Raw genomic sequence first — 24,308 nt, 5'->3', positions numbered from 1 at the left:
GCTGCAATGGTTTTCTTTCATCAGTTTGGCACCTGCCTCACACTCATAACTTTTATTTCCATCTTTATGAGATAAGCACTTTCCATCATTGCAGCACTGCAGTGCTGGTTAGGACTGCTAGGTTTTAAATCCACAAGGGCAGTGTATTGCATGGCTGCTCTTGTCTGCCAGCCCTCCCTCCACCCTTCACTACACGTTTGAACATCCTGGAGGTTGAGGCATAAAACAGACAAGGTTGTGACAGTGTCTTGTTATGGGATAAGATTTCTCCTCCGATGGGCTGAGGAAGTAGAACTGGAGGCAGGACCATTAATGTCCCCCAAGCAACACACCCAGTGAAGCAAGAAGTGTAGCGAGAAGAAAACCCCATTCCAGGTAAAGTGACTGCTCCCACCTGCCTGCCCTACCACCAAAGTCATGGTGGGGCTCAGAAAAAGAAATCAGAGCAGAGGATATTTTTCAAATGAGTTCAGTACCATTGACAGGAGCCAGCCTGAAAGTCCTATGTGCTTGCAAGGTGGGCAGTGTTCCTCCTCTCAGGATGCCCCATCTCCAAGGCTCCCTTCCGATCTGGAGATACGAGCCATCTGAGTGGGGTTTCAGTCTCCACAGTGACCTCTGTCTTCTGGATCTTTTCTGAGCTCACCAATAAGGCTGCTACTTCATCCCAGTTGTGGCCTTGGACACTAAGAACCAAACGTAAGACCACCCACTTGTCTCATATATGTCACTGAATGGGTGCCTGTAGATGTGCAGGATGCCTCCAATGTGCTGTAATTACAGTGCATCAGAGCAGACTTGATTAATCAAGTTTGTTGGAGCATGCTAATTAGCATGCCTCAGCAGCCTCGGTGTATTGTGGATTTAGTGTCCACATGCTTCAAAATGGTGGCAGGGGTGCTTTAACTAAAGCTTATCAAACGAGCTTTAGTTAAAGCACCCCTGCTGCCATTTTGAAGCATGGGACACTAAACAGAAGAGACGCTGTGGGCGCTTTAATTAGAGTGGCTCCTGAGCGCCTCTCTAATTTAAGCACCCACCCCTGGAGCACATGTAAAGGTGCTCAAATGGCCCACCATCCACAGCAAAACCTTCAGCCCTGATCTTCAGCCTGACTGAGCATGCCACAATGTCCATTGTGACATCACAACTCTGACCACAGGATACCACTGCTATTATTGTCCTACGCGGCCCTCAGCCATTGGAAGGTGAACTCCAGCCACCTTTGGGAGCTTGGTCCTTCTCTGAGGAGTGAGGTGCACCATGGGGACACAAACAAGTAAAGCTCCTGTATGGATTGCATTCCTCACTGATACACCGCGGTTTACCTGCTAAGGGAGAAAATCTCACCCCAGAAATGAACACTCGCAAAGCTCAGATCCCTTCACCAGACATGGTGTCCTCTTCTCCACCCGCACAGTCCAGGAGAGGACAATCTCTTTGGTACAGGATGTTGTGGGTTCTGGATGCAGCTGGGGTAATGGAGGTAGAGGGAGAAGCCTCATACTGAAGAAGCATGGGAATGATGCCCTCCAGGAGAGGGCAGTTCACTCAGGGCTGAGCACAGCATGACTCCACTCCCTCCCTCTAAGAAAGGAGATGTCTTGTTCAGAAATGGGTTCTGCTGGGGGAGCGTGGAACATAACAGCACCTGTCTTAGATCTCCCTCATTCCCTTCAGCAAGCCAGCACTATATTCCTCTCACCCCTGCTTCTGTCCAACATACCTGTGGGCACACACACGCAGCACACACGCAGTTGATGCAGTGATGCAGCAGTTGATCTCTACACTTGCTAAAGGGTTTTTTCCTCTAGAGCAAGGCGAGGCTACAGGGAGCTATTCTAGGACCTCCTAATGCCAGCCCTGGGGCCTAGAATCAGAGCTTCCTGTGGGATACGATCTGGCTGACTGCAAAAATACTGACCCCGTTGATGACAAGGGCACTAATGAATAAACTGGCAATGAAAACAGCTGCAGCTGCCACACGATCTGTTGACTTTCCTTGGCTACTCCATCTCCAGCTCATATCCATGTAACTTTGTTGCTTGGGTTGTCTGGATAATCACAGCATGAGCTGAAGAGGAAAAGGCAATGGAGCAGCTGTATCTTCATCTTCAGACCCAGGAACTTTCTCCCTTCCTTAGGCTCAGCACCTCTTTACTTCCCTTTCTTTGTAGGTAGATGTGAAGGCCCTCAAGGACATCTCCAAAAAGAAGGATCCTAAAGAGAAGCCTGACATCCAAGCACTTGCAGGGGGGGACGGTGCTCAGAAAGAGTCCTCAGCTACTGCATCCCCCCCAGAGCAGCTGGGCTGTCTGGATCAGGGAGCTGTTACTGGGGTGAGTGCCCTCCCCTCACACGTGGGGTTTCTTTGACTTCAAAGGCCAGAGATGCACCCTACCCTGAGATGTCTGGGGCCAGCTCCCAGTGGTAACACTGGGGGTTGTGTGCACTTTAGCCAGCATGGAAAGACCCTAATATGTCTCATCATAATACTTTTTAAGCTACCCAGGTGCTGGAAGCCATATGTGATATGGAGACCCCAGCCTCCCCCATGGCAATTGTGGGGGAAGAGCTGAATAACCAGTTGCTAAATGTGTAGTGTGTCAGGAATAGTTTTCCCTGCATCACATACAGGGACCTCCCTTTTTCTTTGACACAGTCACCTTCTACCCGAGCTTTCTCTCTCCATTTCCACTCCTCACACTGCAGAATGGAAGGGCTCTGGTGAGGTCATTTGAGCCTTTCTTTCAGGCCTATTTGTTATGCAGGTGCAGTGGGTTTAGACCCACCAGAAAACTACACAAGCCCCCCTCAATAGTTAGAGAAAGGCTTTCATTCAAGGAGCTCTTCACCCCCAAGTCAAGATATTGCACTTTGCTGAGGAACTACAGTGTATCACACCCCTCCACCCAACCAGTCACAGCACCACACTGAGATTGTTTAATTTTTTGAGCCCATCAAGATGGTATTTCATGCCTGTTTAATGCTCCCCCAAAACAGGAGGTCCCGTAGTTCCCTGGCAACAAGGAGGTGCCTGGTCTGCAGAGCCATGATTAGTTGTAGGGTTGATCTCACTGCCATACTTTTAAACAGGCCTGGATATATCTCTATTTGGATGCCTAGTTCTGGACAAAAAGATGTTCAACAAGTATGACCTGTGGGACTGTGTGTGTGTATCTTATCACCTTGTAGTGGTCCCAAAGAAGATAGCAGCTTACTACTCCCACTGACCAACAGAGTCCTTCCTCTAACATAGGTGATAGAAGCCTGTATGTTAGGTCAGAAGGCGCCTTGCTGATGACCCATAGCTGGGGTATGAAACACCCATAGTGGTGACAGGTTAAAACTGAAGTTGCTTCCCATGTTTGAGTATTGACTTATTGAGGATCTGGACAATATTCAGGGACAACTTTTGTCTCAGAGCAATGGCCAGGTCTTTGTCTTCTATTCACAGGAGGAAGTGATTGCACCTGCAGAGCCTCCTGCTGAAAAGAAGGACCCCAGAGACCAATCCGCCATTACAATCCAGTCATGGTGGCGGGGCCAGCTGGTCCGGCGAACACTGCACCATGCCACACTCTCTGTGCTGGTGATACAGAGATGGTGGCGCCAGGTTGCCTTCAAGCAGAGGGAGGAGAGACGGGTAAAGGCATTGATGACATACATGAGGACTGAAAAGGCGACAGTCCTCCTGCAGTCACTGGTCAGAAGGTGGCTGGCCAGGACCCAGTACAAGAAGTACCAGAGGGCAGCTCTGGTCCTCCAAAACAGCTGGCGCCAGTACACCTATCACAGAGAGTCCATGGTGTGGGCTGGGAAAAAGATGGCAGATGAAGCCGTGGACTTGATCATTGAGATTGCTGTTGGCTAAGGAAACTCCACAGGGGAAGGCTCCTTACAAAGACAAGCACCGAGAGTGAAATAAACCCCTCCAAGACACCTTCCCTAGGAGAGAGACAATGATCTCAGAGTCTTTTCCTCAGTTCTGCTTTCATGAAAGTCTTATAGATCAGGAAGCAGGGGGCCTCTGAAAGTGCAAAGGCAAGATTGGCATCTAAAGGCACAGTCCTGGCCATGGTGTAATCCAAGGGTAAAGGTCACATGGGGAGTCTAACTCCAGAAAAGGGGGGCAGCAATTCATTCCAGATTTGTTTACTCCAGGCCAAGGTAGAGAGGCTGGCTGACAATGCTGGTCCCTTGGTGCATGCTGGAGAGCTAACATGTCAGTCTGCCTCCATCAAAAGCTACCTGTGCTCGCTTTACAACAGAACAACACAACATACCACCCAGCAGAAAATCCCCTCCCCCATGCTCCAATGCAGCCACCTCTGGTGTGCACCATGTTTAGAATCATAAACTTAGACGTGAACTCAAGGGTCATCCAGTCCAACCCTCTACATAGATGCAGATATGTTATTGCTAAAGCACCCCTGACGGCTACCTCTCCAGCCTCTTTGTGGGAATCTCCAGTGAAGGAGATTGCACAACGATTCCACAGAAACAGTGAACAGAAGCAGATCCATAGAGATCAGCAGAGGGAGTGTGGGCTGTGTGCTTAGACAGGAACCCCTGTGTCCTGCACAAAGGAACAATACCCTGCTTTTGCACCAGTGGTTTGCTATGTCCTTTCTGAATCAGGGCAGGATGGATACTCAGCCTGGTATCAGGGGCACTGTGGTCTTTTCAGTGCATCATGTTCACAGTAAGTGTATTGGAAACCAGCTGCTGATTCAGCGAGTGGTTCTTTTGGTACCAGTGCTGGTCCAAGGTCCTGTAAGGTCCAAAGCTAGGCAGCTGTGTGCTGCTGGAAATACCATCTTCCAGGAGAGATGGAAGCCTTAGACCCCACCCAAGCTAAATTCCAGCCAGTACTGCAACATACTGTACTGTCCTAGCTCTCCCCCAGCAGGCTTCATTTGGTGTAGCAATGCCCAACTCCTAGCACTTTTCATGTGAGGATGGAAAGGCATGTTACAAAGGAGGTTGGCATCATTATGCATCCCCATTTGACAGATGGAAAGGGATACTAGTGCAGAGAAGGGAAGTGACTTGCCCATGGTCACCCAGTAGATCAGTGGCAGAGCCAAGAATAGACTCCAGGTGAGTCCCAGTGCTTGATCCAATAGCCCACGTTACCTCCTATAATGATTTTCATCTTGCATCCTAAATAACTGGCTTCCAACAGCTGCTGTCCTGAGATAGTGTCCCTGCAGGGATGGTTGGGTGAGTCCTGCATAGCCAGGGTCTGATTTTGCTTCCAATTACAATGATGTGAGTCTGGAGTAGTCTTACTGAGTGCTTCCAGATTTACCCCAGTGTAACCAGGAGGAAAGCAGGGCACGGCTGCCTGTGAAAGGGCTTTAGGGCTCTTCTGGATGACATCAGCAGCATCATTAGCTGTGATTTTGCAAATCCAAAATACTCTGCATTGACAGCTCCTCCAAGAGGGTCTCCAGGCTGCTTGTTAAAACTGAGAATGAAGCATGGTGGATTCATTCTATGCCTGCTCCCAGCCAGGAGCTGGTACCAGGCCTAAGATGGTGCAGGCCAGTGGGGAAAAGCTCACACATGCCCCCACAAGAGCCAACAGTGCATGAGTCCTGAGACTGCTTCACCAGAACCTGGCAAGGAAGCCCCCCACTACAAAGCCAGCTCCACACTGTGCCAATTCCTAGCCCCTGTGTATGGGGCATGCTGCAGGCAGGGGCACCAGGAGGTGAGCAGGGTATGGCAAGGATTATTGCACAATGGCTAGGTGCATAGGAAGGATTATTGCACAACTGCTAGGGAGCCCTTGGGACACTGATGTCTATCAGGGCCCCTGGGGCCTCTCTAGTTGATGCCGTGTTGGCCCTGACTCTAGGTTTAAAGCCACCTTCATGCCCCAGGCTTTGGCCATGCAAGCTGCATTGCCATTCATCTCAGCTGATAAGCCCTACCAAGATTGTGGACTCAGATGCTGCAGCTGCCAGTGAGGGGGTGTTTGGGGTTGGTTTGTTTAACAGGAAAGTGAGGTGTGGGGGTGGTGGGGAAGGGGGGAGGGCATGTGTGTGTGTGCCTTGACACAGGTGCCTCTCCTCGCTCCAGGCAGCCTCTTTCAGTGACCTGAGGGATGCCGGCCCATGTGGGGGCGAGCAGACAGCAGGCAGGCACGGAGGGTGCTAATTCCGAAATGCTATGTCTCAGCTGGATCAAATCTGCAGCTCTGTGCACAAAGCCCAGGGGACTCACAGGAGAGAATCAGAGAGCGAGTGAGCGAACACACACTCGGCCGCCTTCCAGCCTGGGGGGGGACACACACAGCACTAGGAAAGCCCAGGCTTATTAATAACTGGCTCTGTGTTATCAGCACCACCACACAGTTCTATCTCCAGCTTGGCCAGGGTCTGCCACTACAGCTAATGATCTGCTTATCTTTTTAATGAGCTTCCTAATTATCTATTTTGCCTCTCCCCTGTCCCTTTGTATAACTGTCTGCCCAGCTACATACTTAACTGCTTTCTTGGCTATCTATTTCTCCATCTAGCTAGATATCTACTCTATCTCCAAAGAGAAAACGATCGCTTTATTTCCTGCCACCCACTTGCATTGTATTCATGACATTTTAATCAGAAATCACTGCTGATCATTTATTCCCCATACCCTGGCTCTTTGCCTCCTACAGCGTTCTCCCCTCCCCAGCCTATACCTGTCTTTTCTCCCCCTTCCCCACTCCCTTCTTCCCTCTCTCCTGGTGCTGTTTCCTTCTCTCCTTTGAAAGGTGCTCTTCCCTTATCTCTTCAGGGCCCCTTGGCTCTGAGAGGAGCAGTGGTTTGGGATCAGGGGTTCCCTCCGCAGCCCTTGGGGCAGGCGTCTGGCTCCAAGGGACCTCCTAATGCCTTGGAAGTGGAGGGAGAGCGATGGCCCCAGCTGTTCTGCAATCTGCTGCAGAGGGGAATTTGCAGAGTAAATCAAGCAAGCGCTGCAGGGAGGGAAGGCGGATGTAGGGATCTCATGACGTGGGACCTCCCAGTGGGCTGCAGTCATGCTTAGGGTCCTGCAGCCCCATCCAGGGAAGAAGGGGAGTCATACACAAGCAAAGGTTTCAGCCCTTCCTGTGTTTATTTTGCCCCTTAGCCAGACAGGGGCCTGGTCCTTCCTGCCTGCCCACATCTTGCTGGCTCCAGTGCAGTTCCATGGCGGGGGGGCAGTGTTTGGCCTGGGATAGCCATGGGATGCAAACAGCAGATGGCAGGGTCTCAGGTGTGCTGCCAGGGCCCTCTGGTACCCCTCCCGCAGGCAGGCAATGGGGTCAGAGCTGAGGCAGTCGCAAAATGAAGCAGAGTATTAGGAGAGGACACGGGGACAGAGGAACGGAGAACCTAGTGAATAGGAGCTGGTAAACCACTCCCCTCCCCTCTGTGCCAGCAGTGGCTCAGGGCTCGAGTGAAGGAGTGAAGGGGTGAACCCCCATGTAAGGCGGCAGCCAGAGGAGACCTTTCCCATCAGACACTCCTCTTAGCTCTTGCAGCCACAGGACCAGCACCTGAGAGCACTGGAGCACCACCAACAGGCTGGCTGGGTCTGCATCTCCATGCAGGAGGTGTTAGCAAGGAGTGTTCCCTTGCTCCCCCAGTAACAGCCTTACTATGTGCTAATGATATATTAATTTGCATTCATTATGGCATTAATACAGCTGCAGAGGTTCTCTGAAGCAGCAGCTAATTACCCTGTTGCGAGGAACCACACGCAATTGAATGCCTGGGGCCCAGCACCCTGTTAGCCTGCATGCCTGGCGCTCTCCATGGGAGGGAAGCCTCTGGAATGCGCTGGTGAAAGCAAACAGCCGCTGGGCTATAAAAAGGTTACACCCGCCCCATGCAGGTAGAGGAGTCAGGCTGTGATTAGTGTCAGCACCGCGGCAAGCAGGGGGGGGGCTCGGAGAGCATGAGGGAGCTGCAGCAGGCCAGGGCATCTTGTAGGGCTGAAAGGTGTTTGGTGTTCCCTAGGGGAGTGTTTGCTACAACTGTTCTTGGGGCAATGTATTACAGCCTAGGGGGCTGAGTGTATCTGCAATGCTCCCTCACCATGAGCCCTATCCTTACCCCTGTCATCTGAGTGTATCTGGTATAACTACCCCGGCACAGGCCACATCCCTGCTGAGGTCTGAGTGTATCTGCTATAGGCCCACAGCATGTGCCATGTCATCCTCTCTGGGATACAAAAGAATGTGGCTCAGCCCCCACTGGTGCTGTTTTCACCTCACAACCTACCCCCATCTCACTTGCTTTTATTTACTGCCCCAGGGCCTTGCAGGTCCTTTTGGCTTCCATCATTTATCCTTAGTGAGCCAGCCTCTACTTCAGGACAGACTTTCCTACTGTTTCCATTCCACGGTCCCACACAACCCATGGCCCTAACCCTCAGGTCCCTGTAAAGCACTGGACACACATGAGGGACACAGCTGTTCCTTGCCACTGCAGTTTCGTTCAATGGAGCATTGGTTTAACTGCAGACTCTCAGAGCCTAGAGCAATCCCATGGGTAGAGGGAATCCAAGCACATCAGCCACCCTCTGGCAGCCAGGACAGTTGAGGCTCAAGTAGTGAGGACACAGGGCAGCTTGGACATGCTTCCCCCATCAGTCACCTTCTGCTCAGTGCAATTCCTTGTGGAGAGCTGCTAGATCCATCATTGCAAAAGTCATTGCCACAAATGTAACTAATTGCTCTCCAAGCACAGAGGTTGGAGGCCAAGTGGGCCATGGAGACTGGGCCTCCAGGTTAGGCTGGAGGCATGTTGGTGGACAGCATGTCTGCTGCTTGTGCTGTTGCTGTCCAGGTAGTCCCTGGTCTGTATTTAGGAGGTTTCCGTCTCCAGGGCCATGGAAGAGCTACAGACTTGCCAGTCCTCCACAGCGTTCAATTGCTATTCTCAGCCAGTGGAGGAGAACAAAAGGAGGCTACCATGATGGAGTGGATGTATGCAAAGGCTCCTGACTGGGGCACAGGGGAAATGCCAGCCCTAAAAGCTGCATCTCTCTCCCCTCCTGGAGGAGCACCATTCCCAGCTCCATGGCATTGCTCTGTTTCACTGCACACATGATACACCCTGGAAGTGACAGGCTCTTTCTGAACACTGATATTATGGGAGCTGAAGATTGCATGTTAGACCAAGCAGTGCTCTGAGGAGGGAGGCACCTGTAATGATGGCATGCCATGCCACCTCTCACAGCAGCCTGGGTGAGCGAGCTCTGACAGTGCTCTCTGCAGCACGGTTATTATCTGGATCCTTGTGTTCTTTCTACTTCTCTTCACCTTCACGCTCCTTCCTCTGCTCAGCTGGGACAACCTAACTCAGGGGCGGGCAAAATGTGGCCTGGGGGCCAGATGCAGCCTGCCAGGCCATTCTATCTGGCCTGCGGGACCCCTAAAAAATTTAGAAAATTAATATTTATCTGCCCCTGGCTGCCTATCATGCGGCCCTCCATGGCTTGCCAAAACTCTGTAAGTGGCCCTCTGCCCAAAATAATTGCCCGCCCCTGACCTAACTGATTACAAAGGCCCCCCACCTAGCAGACCTTGCTCCTCAACCTCCTCTCCCATCCTACCCACAATGAGGGGTCTCAGTCAACCCTGCACCCCCATGACCCAACCTGGACTCAGTGGAGTCTCAATTACACCTGAGACCCATGCTCTGATCAGAGGTCTCCAGCACTTGATTGAAGACCCCCAAAGATGGAAAAGCTGATGGAATACACCTGGGGACTGAGCAGGACTGGGAGCAAGGGGCTGAGCAAACTGGTTGTGGTGGAGCTGCAGAGGCAGGAGGCAGGGGAAAGCCTGGAATGCCAAACTGCTAGCTGGCAGCTGTTTTGGGGTTATGACTTACAGAGGAGAACCCCTGGTGATACTCTCTAAAGTTAAGGAAAAGCTGTCCAAAGGGTGCTGCTCACAGACTTGCCATCACATAATAACCACCCATGCACTGGCCTGAGACCCCCTCAAGCATGGGTCTGTGAAGACAATAGCTTTTGGATGGATGGGATCTTTACAGAGCCACATTGCTCTGGTACACAGCTCTGGCAAATCCCGCCCTCAGTTGTCTCCATGGTCACTATCCAACCAGTGGCATCTGAGAGGCAGCAGGCTGAAATTCTGCATGCCACTTGGTTAACCAGTGGGCTTGTTCAGAAGCAGCTCTTCCATATAATTCAATATTCAATAATAAACCAAAGCAAGGTAGCTGTGCAATGCCAGTCAAACAACATGCCTGCCAGAGAGGTTCTAGCTTTGTAATCAAATGCCAAGGGAAGCAGTGTCATCATCCTCCATGAAGACATGGAATGATTTAGGGCCAGTTTTGGTCCTGACTCGTGCCATGGTTTGCAGAGTCTGTACACTGCAGCAGGGTTTGGCCTAGAGAAGTCAGTGCAGGAGGATGGGTTGGGTCACTGTTTCTCAGCTGTTTCCATACTATGACTTCCTCCCTACTCCTTGCCATCTTGCTAGGAGGCTCTGAGACAGGCAGGGCGGGTCAGGGAAGGGTCATGGCAGCCCCAGCACTGGATCATGATTCTGCTGAGAGCTGTAACCCCAACATGAGAAACTGGCAGGTAGATCATACTGTCAAAACCAAGCAACAGGCATTCCTGGTTCTTTATTTAATTGCAGTGAACCTAATGCTGCTGTAAGGTGGGGACTGACAGCCCTAGGGACTATACAGAGAAGAGATACAGAATACACAGCAACAGGGCAAGACCCGCACCCCCCATACTCCAAACCTGACCTTGAATAACCCAGTAGGAGTGGGAAGGCAGATGGGCAGATCTCTGTGGGCTGTCTAGTCCTTCATCACTCTGCTGAAGGCTTTGTGCTGTCTTGGCTGTGATCTGGGCTAAGACCCATTCAATTCATTTCACATACTATAGCCTACCCCTCCACTGTCAAACTGTAATGACTTTTCTTTTCTGCCAGTAGAAACTGGGATCAGCCCTGTCACAGAAGACTGATTCTATAGCTTATTTGCTAGTGCCGGTGTCCAGGGCTCTGTACCCCCTGGCTGCCCCATGCCCAAGGTCCCCTCTGTACTAATGGTACCTGGATGGAGACATCACTGTAGGAGCCCCCGATGACCCCAGTGATTGCTGTCGGTACGTCATCATGGATGGCATAGGAGCCATCAGGACAAATGTGCTCTGAGCCGTCCGCTCTGGTCAGGGAGGCACGGACAAAATCCAGGGACTGCTCCAGGGCATAGGTGTCCTTGGAGCAGGTATCCAGGATGTGGGCCCCAAGTGTGACCCCTGGCAGGATGGTGGGGTCCTTGTTGATTTCATCCAGGGCAAAGAGCATGGCCTCAAGGCGCTGGATTCCCCGGTGCTCATTGATCTTGCCGCAGTCCTCGCTGGCCCTGCCTTTCTCGTGGACTGGAAAGAGCCCCCCTATGACCAGGTCTCCCTCCATGCTGATCTCCTTCTTGACCACCGTGCTGTAGCTGGGGTTCTGGCTGTTGGCAAGGCACATGGCTGTGTGGAGTAGCCAGACCCACGAGGCAGCAAAGAGTGCCATGGCCCTGCCACCAGGGGGCAGCAAGGTCCACGCCGAACCACCAGGCAGCACTTCCTGGAGCGATGGTGCCCGACGTCCAACTATGGGCTGGCGGGGCACAGATAGTGCTGCCCGTGGGGAGAAGGGGAGCGTTCAGCACCTGCAGAGGCAGAGGGAGGAGGGAATCAGTGCAACCCATCCAGAGGAGAGAGCTGTTGGGTTCTGCCCCGAGTTTGTGACAGTGATGGGTGGTGGGCTCACTCCCACCTGAGACCTAGGACCACGCCACCAGCATTGACAATAATCAGCCTCTTGACAGCACATAAAGAGGGAATCAGCACAGCTGTGCCCCAGGCCTGGCCTGACTGCTCCATGCTCATGAATCAGGCCCCCTAGCAGTGCCCTAACAGCCCCCTGCCCCTTAGACCACCAGCTCCTCCTTCCTATAGGGAACAAGGACAGGAATGGTTGCTTGAGGGATCCATGGAGACTCTACATCTAGGGCCCAAGGTGGATCCAAGATGCCTCCCATATACAGCACTCAGCTGCAAACATGTATATGAGCATGGGAACCCGGAGGAGCCCAAAGCCCTCACCAGCCTCCTCACAGCATTCTGGTACTGCTGCTTTCCCCCTCTGTACGCTCCTGTTCCCCATTTCTCAGCATCCCTTGGGGACATCCAGATAGAAGGCTGCTCCAGGCCTGGGGTCCTGTTCTCTCTGTTAGAGGCTCCTGGGGAGCAGGGATATGAGGATTAGATATGTGACTCCACCACTGACACAGACAGTCTCCTTGGGGCTGTGGCATCTGTCCTGCCCATCACTAGAAAGGAGCTCCGCTTAGCTCGCTGCAGAAAGGGCAAGGGTGAGGTCAGAACATAGAGGTCATGACAGTCCCTACACCAAACTGGTATATCCTAGATACCAGAGAAAGAGCAAGCTGGAGACAGACAAATACAGGTAGATGGATAAAGGCACAGGCCCCCATCCTTGAGTTTAGCCAGGCTGGGCTCAACACTGGGCCCAAGGGAAGGCAAAAGTGCCTTTCTGCTTTGCCAGCCATGGGGGCTGCATGAGACCAACTTGCCATTTAATGCAAACCAGAGCAGCCTCAGGGCTGCTCTAACTGATGCTGACTGGTAACAGATCCCCACAAGCCATAGCGACAGCCAGGCTTTGCTGGAGTGCAGCAGCATCCTAACCACATCCCTCTCAGTGCCCTGCTGGGGGCAGACAGCTGCCTTGGCTCCTTCCACTCCTAGCTCCACTGCCAGTGTGGAACAAACTGATCAGGACAGGGATGAGAAACTAGCCTGACGAGTCAGAGCCTCAGACAAACAGCACAAAGGAAGCCATTCCTCCAGATTTCCTCATTTACTGTATGAGTTGTGCTGTTCCCCTACAATCCCTGCCCACTGCAACGAGACCCTAGCCAACCAGTACACAAAGTGGGACAGTCCCAGCTCGAACAGGTCCTAAGCAGATGCGTGGCCTCTCTTCCAATGAGTAGCCACACTGGAAACAGCTGTTGACGTCCTCTAGCCCCAGTGCTCCTCCCAGAACCATCTCAACACCATAGCATCCCGATGGCAGCATTAGCACTTGGCAGGAGCAACAGCTCGGAGCCAGTCAGCACCAGGGCTGAAATTAATACCCAGTCACACAGGTAGAACTGCTGAAGGGAGCTTCCTGCTCAGCACCAAGTCCCACCTGCATTGCATAAGGAGACAATCTCGTTTAAGCAGATGTCTGATACAAGAGAGACAGTCCTGTCCTGGAGCACTCAGACTGGTCTTTAGACTGTGCCAATAACTGATCACTCCCAGTCTTGAGCTGGTGTGTGGGGGCATATGCCCCTGTCAGGGGTATGACCAGGACATGGACAGTCAGGGCTTAACCCTAGAATGTCACAACCTAGGAGATCAGGAGCGGACAGGTCAGGGAGCCACAATCTGTAAGGGGCCAGGGCATAGGTGGTCCTCCTGAGTTTAGCCAGAGACCAAGGGGGACAGAGGCAGGAAGCAGGGATCCAGACTCGAGTCATTGACCAAGGGGTCTGGAGCATGCAGCTGTAACTGTAGCTGTACGGGACTGGGATGTGGGTCCTGACTAAACTAAAGCCATAAGCCAGGAGCAGCTATCAGAAGATGTGGGGGCTGGACTGGAGTCAGGAGAAAAGGTGGTCAGGAGCCAGCAAGTCTGAAGCAAAAAGCAGGGAGAGATCAGCAGGCAGGGACTAGGAACACACATGAAGCCGGGAAATCACAAAGCAGGACCCAGCAAACATCAGCAGCCTAAGGCTAGGCAGGGAGTCATCCCTTTTGCTTATAAGCAGGCAGCTACACCCATGCAAGCAACCAGGGTCAACTAAGGATAATTAGGCCTCTGGCAGCCAGGTCCACTCAGGTAACTAAGACCAGCTGGGGGCAGTTTAGCTTGCTTGCTTGCTGCAGAGGCTCCTAACACCATGTTCTGTACACATAGGTACCATAAAGAGAATCGCTCTATGGAAATTAGCCTTGTTTAAAAGCTATTTCTAATCTTGTGTTCTGGAGGAAGGCAATCGCATCTAGCAAAAGCTCCATCTTCTATATATCACCTATATCTGCCTGAGTAAAGACATTTAATACATGTTATTCTATATGTACTTGTGCATCCATGATTTTACGATACCACTGTGTATGATACAACATGCTCCATGTGTGTGATTTTGGGTCAGGGGATGAGTATATAATGTAAACACATGGCTCATATGTTGCTTTTTTAAGGGTGTGTGAATACACAGGTGTCTACATACGTGAATTCATATGTAGCAGTGCATGGTTACATACACAGAAAAATTATTGTGAAGGTGTCAAGTCCCACATATATGTGATTTCAACTATGGATGTTCAAATTCATACATGCATAGACTTGTGAGAGTGTAGATGTCTGTGAGTGAGGCTTCCTGCACACATGGATTTGCAGGTATGCGTAGATTCACATACATGTGTGGATTTTGTCTGTGTTTGCAGGTTTTCACACACGGGTCTGTGAATTCCTCTATGTCTGGCTTTGTGTGAGCGTGTAAAAAGCAGCTGGTCACACAGTGGATTTTTTGGCCCTTGGAAAAGGTTGAAATTTTGAAAAATAAAGTTCATGATGAATCAGGTTAGAAAGCCAAAGCTTTGAGGATTCTCATGAAAGAAAATTCACTTGGGGTCAATTATAATGCTTTGGTTTGATACAGCTGAAACATTTCCTTTTCATTTCAACCCCTTTATATGATGTTATAGAAAACCCATGTCTAGCCCAGAAGTCCCCTCCAAATGCAAGTCAAAGCTTTGCATTTCAAAAATGTCAAAATGAGGCATTCTGACATTTTGAAACAGTTGTCCAATTTCTTTTCCTGAGTTTTGTCAAAATCAATATCATTTCACAAAAACCACTGGATTCATGGAAATGGTCTTTTCCAGTGGAAAAGGATTTTGATGAAATGTTGCAGCTGGCTCTCTAATATGTGTGGGGCCAGAGGCACAGCAACTAGCAGTGCAGCTCCATGCCCGGGGCAGCTGTGCAGTGCTACCTCATGCCATGTCAATTGTAATGGTGTGATCAGCTGCTGCTGCTTTTGCACCCCTTCAAAGGCAGTGCTGGGGACTACTGCCCTGGTCCCAGCTCCCTCCCCTGCCAGTTATACTACTATGTTTGGCTTTATCTGCATGGGTCCGGACTTGTGTGAGGGTTCAGACACATGTACAGTTGTGCTAAGAGGATGGATCCCTCCTGGCTGTGGTGAATGAGTATGCGTAGGAGTATGTGGTCATTAATACCTGTTAGACTGAGCTGTTTGCCTCTTCCCTACTATGGGAATCAATAGGAGAAAATGATATAATAATTGTGTAATACTATAATTAAAACCCCATTAGGCAGCAAGTGTTTCTGTTTATAGCTGAGGAATGAGTAACATAATGATCAGTATCAATTCGCCTGACCCACTGGCAGGCACAAGGAGGAAGGAACAGCCATCCCTGCAGGGGAGAAATGCAAAGCAGGCTCAAAGGAAAGGAAGAGACAGCCAACAAAGAGATGACCTTGCCTCTTGCACCTCGTTTCTCAGCTCTCCTCGTTAATTCCTCACCCAGGCACAGCGGAAGGCAAAGAGAGGCAAGGATCAGTTGGTGTTATAGCTCTAGCCTGTGCAATCTCTTTCAGCTCCCAATCTTACTGCATCATTAAGCAAAGCCTAATCAAAGGGAGCAGAGCAGCCAACTGGGCCAAATTGGAAAGCCAATAAGTGGGCTGGCTTGGAAAGAATGATAGATCCGTGTAGCCACAGGTGCAACAGTTTCACAGCCAACTGGCTGGTCCTTCAAGGTGATGACAATCAACAAAGAAGGAAGGAGCAGTGTTTGTGCCTTCCCTTTTACATACCTACAGGAGCAGGCTCCCTCCATATCTCCATCCACTCACCCCAGGGGAGAGACCACTCACCCCAAATGGCTGCCAGCTTCCTGCAGGTGTGGGAGGCATCAGAATCTCAGCAACAGAGGCAGTGACAGGAAGATGCTGACCTTACATGTGTCACCTACCCTTGCTATTCCCCCTTGCCCATCAGCTCAACCTGTTTCATTGGCTTGCCCAGGCTGGGTATGAGTGATTTCTTGGTCACTCATAAATTTCATAGATTTCATAGACATTTCATAGATTTTTCATAGACATTAGGGCTGGAAGGGACCTCAGAAGATCATCGAGTCCAGCCCCCCCCCCCCCCCCCAAAGGGCAGGAAGTCAGCTGGGGTCATAGGATCCCAGCAAGATGAGCATCCAGTTTGCTCTTGAAGGTGTTCAATGTAGGCGCTTGAACCACCTCCGGTGGCAGGCTGTTCCAGACCTTGGGGGCTCGGACAGTAAAGAAATTCTTCCTTATGTCCAGCCTGAAATGGTCTTGTAGTAGTTTATGACCATTCGACCTAGTCATCATCCCTTGGGGCGCTCTGGTGAACAAACGTTCCCCCAGATACTGGTGGTCACCCCTGATAAACTTGTAGGTGGCCATCAGATCACCCCTGAGCCTGCGCTTTTCCAAGCTAAAGAGCCCCAGGGCTCTCAGCCTGTCATCGTAAGGTCTGCTTCCCTGACCTCTGATCATGCGCGTGGCTCTTCTCTGGACTCTTTCAAGCTTCTCCACATCCTTTTTGAATTGTGGAGCCCAAAACTGGACACAGTACTCCAGCTGCGGCCTCACCAAGGCCGAGTACAGGGGGAGAATGGCATCCCAGGATTTGCTTGAGAAACATCTATGGATGCAAGCCCACGTTTTGGTCACTTTACTAGCCGCAGCATCGCATTGCAGGCTCATGTTCATCTTGTGGTCAATCGTGACCCACCAAGTCTCTTTCTTCCATAGTGCTAGCCAGCGTAGCACTGCTGAGCCTATAAGGATGCTGCAGGTTTTCCCTCCCAAGGTGGAGAACCTTGCATTTTTCGGTGTTAAACACCATCAGGTTCTCGTCCGCCCATTTCCTGAGCCTGTCAAGGTCAGCCTGGATTGCCCTCCTGTCCTCAGGTGTGGCTGCTTTGCCCCAAAGTCTGGTGTCATTGGTGAACTTGGCCAGTCCGCTGACTCCAATGTCCACATTATTAATGAAGATGTTGAACAGTATGGGTTCAAGGACAGAGCCTTGAGGGACCCCACTGGTCACAGGGCACCATGACAATTGAGTTCCGTCAATTACTACCCTCTGGGCCCGACCCCGGAGCCAGTTTTCCAGCCAGTGGTTCGTGGTGGACCCAAGGCCACAATTGGCCAGTTTCACCAAGAGGTGATCACGGGACACCAGATCGAAAGCTTTTTTGAAGTCAAAATATATGACATCAATCTCTTCTCCCTTGTCCAGGTGATAGGTCACCTGGTCGTAGAAGGAAATGAGATTGGTCAAGCAAGACCCACCTGCAACAAACCCATGCTGGCTGTCCCTCAGGATGTTGCCGTCGGCCAGTCCATTAAGGATGGCCTCTTTAATAAACTTTTTTAAGACTCAAATACAGGTGGCAGCATTGGAAATGGAGGGATGGATGAACTGAGGAAGAATTTACCTTACTCAAGGCTCTGTCAGCACCTAATGCTCCTTGGGCTCTAGCCATTGGATCACAAGGACAAGGTCTTGCTATGGATTACCTTCTACAGGTGTCTAGCCATGTCCAGCTCTGAAGAGTCACCTCTCCCTCAGGGGAGCAGTGGCTGGTTCTAGCTCAAGGCAGTCATTGCCTATTTTTGCTTCCTTTGCAGTTTATGATGAGCTGCAGTGGATTTGCCTTGATGCCACCAACTTCCTCGGGTGACATTGAAAGGCTGAGTTTGCCTTTTGGAACCTGCCCTCTGACAGTGCATTTTCCTTGCACTGATCATTCACATTCAGACTCCATGCCTGGTTTGAGTTCTGGGTTGAAACTGGGGTAGGGCCTCCCAGGGCTTATAAGAGGATTGAACTTGTCACTTCATGCATCAAAGCTTTGCTAAATGTGAGTCCAGTCACAGAGCAGGTGGGATGATGTCCTTTTGCTCTCTCTCTCTCTCTCTCTCTCTCTCTCTCTCTCTCTCTCTCTCTCTCTCTCTCTCTCTCTCTCTCTCTCTCTCTCTCTCTCTCTCTCTCTCTCTCTCTCTCTCTCTCTCTCTCTCTCTCTCTCTCTCTCTCTCTCTCTCTCTCTCTCTCTCTCTCTCTCTCTCTCCTCCCCCCCCTTACAGGTCAGAAGCACCAAGAGTATCTTCTGCGCAGTGGAGAAGGCAACACTGGGAGAAGGCATCTGCAGTGAGAGGGGCAGCATGAGAAGGAAGCAAACATGCAGCACAGCAAACATTGTGGGTTCTTCCCCTGAACGAAAGGAAGCGTTTCTACTTATACATTAATTCTTTTACCGTAAATGAAGTGGGAGGTTTCTTGGGGCTTCTCTAATAACCTTTTTTTCCCCTGTAGCCAATAACATGTCATTTTGTCCACCACCCCCAACCATGAGAGTTTGTTGTTCTGTTTTGTTTTTAATTTTAAACATAGATTTTTTCTCTCTCCAAATTAAGCTATTTTAAATTAAAAATCTGATCAGCTCCCCCTCTCCCTCTCTGCACGGACAACTGCGGGGGTTGGAAATCAAAGGCTTTTGCAACAGACAAGGATTTTTTGGAAATAAATAAAGTCTCCTTAGAGATTCCTTCTTTTTTTCCCAAACCAGGCAAGTGTTTTGTTTTCCATTTAAAGTTGCCTTTGAACCCCAGGAAGGTTTTCTTTTATAATCTGTGCTGGCTCCCTTCTGCAACCAGTACGTTTCCAACACATCTTCATTCCTTGATATGTTCATCAGCCCCATTAGCATAAACAGCAGCTTCCTGCACACAGCGAGGCAGACGGATGGGAGAGAGGAGGACGAGAAGAGGAGAGACATCCTGCCTGCGCCTTTGTGAGTAAACAGGACCACATTTTCCCTTTCTCTGAAACGGCTTGTGCTGGCTTCTGTCAGAGGCAGGGTAGCAGGCTGGAGAGACCATTGCTGTGGTCCAAGCTGGCTGTTCCTATGCCCTCAGTTCTCTCTGAAGTCAGGATGGTTCTAAGGGTCTGACTAGAGAACAGGATCAGGCCTGTGTTCAGGCAAGTATCCAGGGATTATTAGCAAGTAAAGGAACACAGTCCTCATTCCTGACTGCTATGGCAATGCCAGCAGCCCCCAGCCCATTCCTCCAGTCTCAGCCTCACCACTGACCTGTTGGACATGGCATATCAACACCCTGGATGCAGACAGCCATTGGCCTGTGTAACAAGGGGACTCACTGGAACCAACTGTAATGATGAGTCCAATAATCGGGATAGTTGCTCAGTGGGAATCGGGTTGAGAATACCAGCTGATGGCCCTGGAGCTGGGAAAGCTAACGGCTCACCAGATGCCTCCTGCTGGGGCTGGATATCATCTCCTAACCTTCCTCTGTGCATGTGAAGGTTGCTAAGGAAGCACTTCATTCATGATGGAAAGGCACAAATTCGGTAAAGATGCACCCAATGTGCCAAGAAAGGAGGCTGGAGCCACAGTCTCTACCGAACCATGGCTGCAGAGCAGATGGATGCAAGTTGCTGCTGATGGAACTGAACCAGGAGTGGAGTCAGGCTGCCTGGAGAGAGACTCCCAAGCCAGGATACAGAGTGACACAAAGGTCCTGGGGACAAGAGACACAGTCCACCCAGCCAACACCCAACTAAGGAACTTTGAAAACCAATCAGGGCTGATCCAGTTCTGCGCCTGGCTCTAAGGGATTCGTTCTCACTGCTCGTGGACCCAATTGGATTTCAGTGACAGGAGGGTTGGAAACCTCAAGGGAGTTTATCTGCATTTCCTACTAAACCAGCACTAATGAAGGAGTGAGGCAGGAGGGGGAGGAAGACAAGAGTGCAGGAAGTTACCATATAAAGGAACTCTGACCTTTCCCTTCAGCAAAGCTCCTTAATTACAGCGCCTGTGTGTGCATGTCTGACTGTCACAATCTCACTGTGAAGAGCTATTGTTAACTGCAGCAGCACTGCAGTTCATTTACTCTGTTTTGCCATCTATACCATTACTTCCCCAGCTTCCCTACAGCATGCCACCTGCCTTCTGCCCAGCTACCTGCTCCCTGACTGCCCTGAGACCCACCTTGCTACTTCTTTGGGCAGCCAGACAAGCTAGAAAGGCAGTACTGATGAGCCCAAGCCTAGTGAACTCAATAAAAAGACCCCTGGGCTTCCATGGGCCTTTGATTCCTGTTTCAGCTTCAGGCAGTGATGGCCTCAGGTTTTAGGCTGTGAAGCGGGTGATCTCTCACTTGGCTACTGGAGGGTGATGAAGACAAAGTCATTGCTAAGTTTCTGATCTCAGGACACTTGTGGAACATAAGGTTGTGGACAATTCAGTTAGGAAAGAGGTCTGTGACAAAACCACTGGAGACACAAGGTCATAATTTGGGAGATGACACAATAGATGACATATACTCAGCCCCACCTCCTAATGCAGTGCTGACTTCCTCCACAAAGACAGTCTGTGCTTTATTTTTTAACACTTTGTTTTAGTAATTGACTCGTCCCTATACCTATTTGCAGATATTTTATTTGGTCTTCAGTCTTGTTTATATGCATGACTTTGGTTTGCTGTTTCCAACATATCTAATAATTCCAACACACAATTTGAGCACACATCTTTCTCAACTCACTCCTGTGTTATGATTTGGTGTGAAAATTAAGGGTGCATTGTGAAGGGAAGCCACCAATTTAACACATATACCTACAATTAACCTGCTGGGGCCCCATATACCAGTATGAAAATCTTTGTCTGCTATTGTACCAAGAGGTTTCTAAAATTACTTTTACTGGAACTGATCACAGAAAAACTATTTCTGGTCTTGCAGTTTGTCTACTCAGTGTTTGTAGCATTTTGTGTGTACGGATTCACAACAGAGAATTTTTATCTCTGAATCATAGAAAAATGGGTCTGGAAAGGTCTTCATGAGGTCATTTAGTCCGACCCCCTGCTAAAGGCAGGATGGTCCCTAGCTAAACCAGCCCAGCCAAGTGTTTGTCTAATCTGTACCTAAAACCGTCCAATGAGAGAAACTGTACAACCTCTCTAGTAATCTGTTCCAATGCTTGACCACCTTCATAATTAGAAAGTCACTCCTCTTTAAACTGCAACAATTGAGAGAGGACTCAGTAATGCCAAAAGCTCCTTGGAACTCATTCATTTGAAACAGACCAGCTTTCTAGCTGACAGCGTTCCTTTAAACTGGTTAAGCCAATGAGTGTCTTTCCTTCCACTATCAGAGTTTCAAAATTAGGATGACCCCCCAAGTCTGGCCTGATTTCCAGATCTCCCACCCACGCCCCTGTGGCTGGCAGTTGCCTTCTTGAGCTGTTTGCCATCACATCACCAGCTGATTAGAAAGCTGAAGCCATTGGCTTCAATTTTTTGGTGCTTGCCTTTCACCTTGCAAATACATCTCCTTTGTCTGCCCACGGAGCACCTACAGTTAGCTGCATATGGGAGCCAAGTGAGCTCCTGCTGTGCACACATGCTACCAATTAAAAAAAAAGCATCACTCCTGAATGTGAAGCAATGGGACTCATGCTGCAGATGCAATGGACAAGTTTTGCTGAGGCAATTGAGAAGCAGATTTTATCTGGTGGGGCTCTTTGGAGAAATGGTCCCTTACCAGAGCTGTTCACATCCTAACTCCATCACCTTTCCTCCTTCCCTCCCCACCCCCAACACAAATAATGGGCCGTGGGGAAGGGGGAGTGGGCATCAGAAAACAGGGTTTGGCCTTGTGATTTTGTAACCTGGTCTGAACTAGTCCTAGAGGTCTGCAGAGGTGGCTAGAACTCATGTTTGTTCCTGAAGGATCAGAGGAGGAATCTAACTCCTTTGTACCACCTGAGCCATGAAAAAGAGCCATAACATAACTGAAACTTAGTCCAATATATCCAACCCCCAAATACAATACTTTTTTCAGTGCTACTTCACCAGCTACCATACCCCGATCGTGATGACTCAAACTTAACACCAGGATGGCCCAATAGTAATTAGCACAGAGCCAGATAGATGGAGCCTACACACCTTGTCCCTCAAAGTCCACCTCTGGATTTCTCACCAGCTTGTATGAGGATCCATTGGCCACCATAAATTCTGGAGCTGTAAGACTCCTTCCTCTGCAAGTGAGGAAGGGGCAAACTTTCTATCATTGTCTTGTCACAGATCCTGCTTGAAGATGCTCTATGAAAGCAATAACAACAAAACTCAGAATCTGCAAAGGGGGGTGAGGGGGAGGAAGCAATCAGAGGGAGAAAGATGCTGTCTTTCAGTACCTGAGAAGGAAACAGATGCTGGAAGTGAAAGGTGACACAAGCCATTGATTAGTGGTTTTAATTGTTTTTCTGTTCGAGGCCTGAAACCTATAGCATATGATTCAGCCGTTGTCAGTGTTAAACACTGTCTGGAGGACAGCCAGCAGGAGTTAACTGCAATTATTTAAAGCCATTATAGCAAAGCCCTGAAGAAGGAATAGTGTAATGGAGGGTATAATTTGGGTGGTACCAAAAAGAGGATCAGACGGATCTTATACACACACTTCCTTGGTGTCTACCATCAGGTGTGAGTGCCACCCTCATCTCCCTGTCACCTCCACTTGGGTTAAGGCGACATGCAGGTCAACAATTCTTTTCCAGCCTAGGGGAGGTGAGTGTCAATGAGTTTCTTTCAGTGGCCAACCCATGTCAGTCGAGGGATGTCTGGGAAGCCGGGGGCTCTGATGAAGAAAATAAAAGCTGGGAAAACATTCTGCTGGTGGGCTCCATTGGTCAACAGAATAGTTCTTCTGGGGGAATAGTGGATTTTACAACCAGCTGGAAAAAGCACCAGGAAATATACTTAGGGACCAGCCAGTAGCAGTGGGGCGATGGAGCAATCCCATAACTAGGGGGTTTTTTCTCCTAGCTCTAGTAGATGTGAAACAGCAGGTTGTTAAAGCTGAAAAGTGGGAGTCAGGATCTCTGGGTTTTATCCCTTGCCCACCTTCCAGTGTCACTTTATCCAGACAAGCTCCCTTCTCTCTGTGTCCCACTGTCCCTCTGTAAAGGTGACTTCCCTGCCTTCAGGGGCATGCTGGGAAGGGTGATGTGTTCATGTTTGCTTTGAGTCCCTTGGAGGAAGGGCTAAAAATATCTCCAGATGTTTCAGAAGCCATTACCATTGGGTGTAATGTATCCTGCATGGTTATGGTGAAACGTTCACCTCAGCCTTAGTGGTCCTTCTGGCTGGTATAGCTAACATACCCACTTCTGCAGCTAATGGTACACAAAGGAAAGACACTAACAGCATCATATCCAGCTGCCTTTAAATCTCCAGCCTAGATGACCATGCACCCATTTATAGCTCTTGCCTCTGGATCAATAGCAAGGCACCTTGAGAGCTTTGTGATACTCTGAAAGGCCTGAAACCTACAGCATTTCCCCCTCTTTTGCCCTGTATGATAGGGAATGTATCACCAGCCTCCAGTTTAGCTCGAACAGCCAGTGAGGGCCAAGCAGAATATATAACAGGACCAATAGGGCACTTAGGGCCTTCCTTTCCCTTCACAACTCATCTCCCCATCTGTGAAATGGGGAAAATGGTACCCATGCCTACCATACGGATGTTGTGAAGACTAATTAATTAACGTCTGTGAAGCATTTGGATCATCTTGTGATGAGCGCCGCAGTTAAGCCCACAAGGAAATGAATAATTCTGCCCTCAGAGCAGCATTTGAATAATGCACAGTAAATAAGACCTAGGGCTGCACATTGAACAATCAGGCGGAAACAAAATATTGAATAGCTGCTCATTAAGTGGGCCCCAGCCTTCCCGTGCATGGACGAGTCGGGGGTCCCCCAGAAAACTGTATGCAATCATGTGGTTAAAGCCTGTCTCAGAATGCCTGTGTACAAGGGACCGAATAACTGTTGCACTGACAGTCAGAAATCTGCCTTCCTGACTTTTGACCTCTAGGCTTTAGTATTAGCAATGCTCTTTTAATGTATTTTTATCTATTGATACAGATTTCATTATAGAGGCAGACAGAGGGAGTGAGAGAGAACAGAACTGAATGGATCAACCATTCAGAGAGAGAGAGACCTGAATAAGAATGGCCAAAGCTAATTCATTTGCAAATTCAGATAACCATTCCTGGGAAACTATGTCCATTTTTCTCTCTGTGATTTTCAGGCTGATGGAAGAAGCTTGCATTATAGGAG

General features: G+C 49.8%; 2 protein-coding genes across 2 annotated transcripts; one reads left to right on the top strand and one right to left on the bottom strand.

Annotated features, from left to right (window-relative positions):
- The first annotated feature begins 1,199 nt into the window (after nucleotides 1-1,199).
- LOC109280253 (IQ domain-containing protein F5) lies at nucleotides 1,200-3,933 on the top strand. The gene is made up of 3 exons (XM_019475886.2): nucleotides 1,200-1,290; nucleotides 2,178-2,339; nucleotides 3,458-3,933. Exons 1-3 carry the CDS (start codon nucleotides 1,264-1,266, stop codon nucleotides 3,872-3,874), a joined length of 606 nt encoding a protein of 201 aa, XP_019331431.1. The 5' UTR covers nucleotides 1,200-1,263; the 3' UTR covers nucleotides 3,875-3,933.
- A 6,750-nt stretch (nucleotides 3,934-10,683) lies between these two features.
- Nucleotides 10,684-11,679, bottom strand: GRM2 (glutamate metabotropic receptor 2). Its single transcript, XM_059715411.1, has one exon. It carries the CDS (start codon nucleotides 11,549-11,551, stop codon nucleotides 11,009-11,011), a length of 543 nt encoding a protein of 180 aa, XP_059571394.1. The 5' UTR covers nucleotides 11,552-11,679; the 3' UTR covers nucleotides 10,684-11,008.
- Nucleotides 11,680-24,308: the final 12,629 nt, after the last annotated feature.

Source organism: Alligator mississippiensis, chromosome 12, assembly GCF_030867095.1.
Source record: "Alligator mississippiensis isolate rAllMis1 chromosome 12, rAllMis1, whole genome shotgun sequence".
Lineage (NCBI taxonomy): Eukaryota > Metazoa > Chordata > Crocodylia > Alligatoridae > Alligator > Alligator mississippiensis.
Note: the sequence above shows the minus strand (reverse complement) of the source record. Positions and strands in the feature narration are given on the sequence as shown.

Bases quoted from the DNA above. Each gene is read 5' to 3' on its own strand.
- LOC109280253 (XM_019475886.2), top strand. From the start codon at position 1,264: ATGGGGACACAAACAAGTAAAGCTCCT. The intron at 1,291-2,177 runs GTATGGATTGCA...CTTTCTTTGTAG, and splicing joins CACAAACAAGTAAAGCTCCT to GTAGATGTGAAGGCCCTCAA. The intron at 2,340-3,457 runs GTGAGTGCCCTC...TTCTATTCACAG, and splicing joins ATCAGGGAGCTGTTACTGGG to GAGGAAGTGATTGCACCTGC.
- GRM2 (XM_059715411.1), bottom strand. From the start codon at position 11,551: ATGGCACTCTTTGCTGCCTCGTGGGTCTGGCTACTCCACACAGCCATG.